Source organism: Myotis brandtii, unplaced genomic scaffold (assembly GCF_000412655.1).
Source record: "Myotis brandtii unplaced genomic scaffold, ASM41265v1 scaffold435, whole genome shotgun sequence".
Taxonomy (NCBI): domain Eukaryota; kingdom Metazoa; phylum Chordata; class Mammalia; order Chiroptera; family Vespertilionidae; genus Myotis; species Myotis brandtii.
This window is the reverse complement of record NW_005366635.1, coordinates 11,646-13,506: the sequence shown is the minus strand read 5'-3', so window position 1 is coordinate 13,506 and position 1,861 is coordinate 11,646. Positions and strand designations below refer to the sequence as shown.

General features: G+C 58.2%; 1 protein-coding gene across 1 annotated transcript in view; it reads left to right on the top strand.

The window, feature by feature from the left end:
- Positions 1–1,861, top strand: part of ATP10A (ATPase, class V, type 10A) — a gene marked incomplete at its 3' end in the record, with an annotated part of 30,483 nt that overhangs the window by 17,271 nt on the left and 11,351 nt on the right. The window contains exons 10-12 of the mRNA XM_014546208.1: positions 7–20; positions 139–242; positions 988–1,114. Of these exons, the coding sequence (XP_014401694.1) occupies positions 7–20; positions 139–242; positions 988–1,114 (245 nt within the window). The remainder of the gene's footprint in view (positions 1–6; positions 21–138; positions 243–987; positions 1,115–1,861) is intronic.

Genomic DNA, 1,861 nt, shown 5'->3' with positions numbered 1-1,861 from the left:
CCCCAGCCCCTCCTCCCCAGGTACCCCAGGCCCCTCCGATGGCGAGGGTGCATCCCCAGCCCCCCTCCTGAGATCCCCGGCCCCTCCTCCCCAGGTTCCTACTTGCTCACCCGCTTTTCTGCTTCCGCTCCAACCTAGATGACGCCAGGGGGAGGCATCAAAAAAAAATCCGCAGCAAGACCCAGAATTACCTCAACCTGTACGCGGTGGAGGGCCTGCGGACCCTGTGCATCGCCAAGAGGGTGAGTGGGGGCCTGGCGGGCGTGGCTCAGCGGTTGAGCGTCCACCCAGGAACCAGGAGGTCAGGGTTCGATTCCCGGTTGCGGGCTCCGGGTGCAGGAGGCGGCCGATCCATGCTTCTCTCTCATCATTGATGTTCCTCTCTCTCTCGTTCCCTCTCCCTTCCTCTCTGACATCAACACAAAGTATATTTAGAAAAGAAAACAGAGGCCCTGGCCGGTGTGGCTCAGTGGACAGAGCGTCGGCCTGGGGACTGAAGGGTCCCGGGTTCGATTCCCGTCGAGGGCACCTGGCTCGGTTGCAGGTTCCCCGGCCCTGGTCCGATGGCATGCAGGAGGCAGCCAAGCGATGCGTCTCTCTCACATCGATGTTTCTCTCTCTGTGTCTCTCCCCCTCCCTTCCACGCTCTCCACACTCGAGGGGAAAATATCAAGTAACAAAAAAATAAAATAGAAACAAAAAGGAAATCTTTAAAATATATATCCTATGTAATAAAGAGCTAACATGCTAATTAGACTGGACGGCGGAATGACCTTCCGGAACGACCTTCCTGAACAACCAGTGGGCAGGGGGCGGGGCTGCAAGGGCTGAGCCCCTTGCAGGAATTTTGTGCATCGGGCGTCTAGTGTAAAATAAAAGAAGAGGGTGAGTGGGGGCCGCCGACGTGTCCCCAGGGGCTCCATGAGGCACGCACTCAGCGGGTCCTGTCTCTCTCTCTCTCTCTCTCTCTCTCTCTCTCCCTCTCAGGTGCTGAGTAAGGAGGAGTACGCCTGCTGGCTGCAGAGCCACCTCGAGGCGGAATCCGCCGTGGACAACCGCGAGGAGCTCCTCTCTCAGTCGGCCATCCGCCTGGAGACCAACCTGCACCTTTTGGGTAATTACCCTCCCACCCGGCCCTTTGCGTGGACCAGGGTGGTTCAGAGATGGTCTGGGTCGGGGAGGTGGCGTGCTCTCCGTTCTTGGTTACAGAACCTCCTGGCCCGATGTTTCTCTCTCTCTCTCTCTCTCTCCCTTCCTCTCTGGGAAACCAATAAAAAACATATTAAAGTATTTTCTATTTTTATTTGTTTATTTGTAGATACTTTTACTGATTTCAGAGAGGAAAGGAGAGGGAGAGGGAGAGGAACATCAATGACGAGAGAGAATCACGGCTCAGCTGCCCCCCGCCCGCCCCCCACTGGGGACGGAGCCTGCAACCCGGGCGTGTGCCCTGGCCGGGAATCGAACCCTGACCTCCTGGTCCCTAGGTCTCCCTCTTTGAAATCAATAAAAATATTTTTCTAAAAAGTGAAAAATACGGGTGGAAGGAAGTCAGCTGCGAGTTTGGGAGAGCTGGAGACACTTGGTTGTGGGCTCAGAGGGCCCAGGTGCCTGGGCCTCAGGGACACCCGGCCCCGACCCTCCCCACACGGGGAGCCTCTACCTGGAGCTCAGCACGATGCCACCGCCTGGAGCCTCCTTTTCCCAGCAGCTGAGACCACCAGCCGCTGCCCTGGGCCTCTGCCTGCCCCTGGCGCTTAGTAGGAGCTTGTCACTGCCTCCCCGTTACCCCTGCTCACCCTCAGCTGCGTGGAGCAGTCCAAGCCAGGGAACGCGCCCACCGCCTCCTGACCTGCCCGCT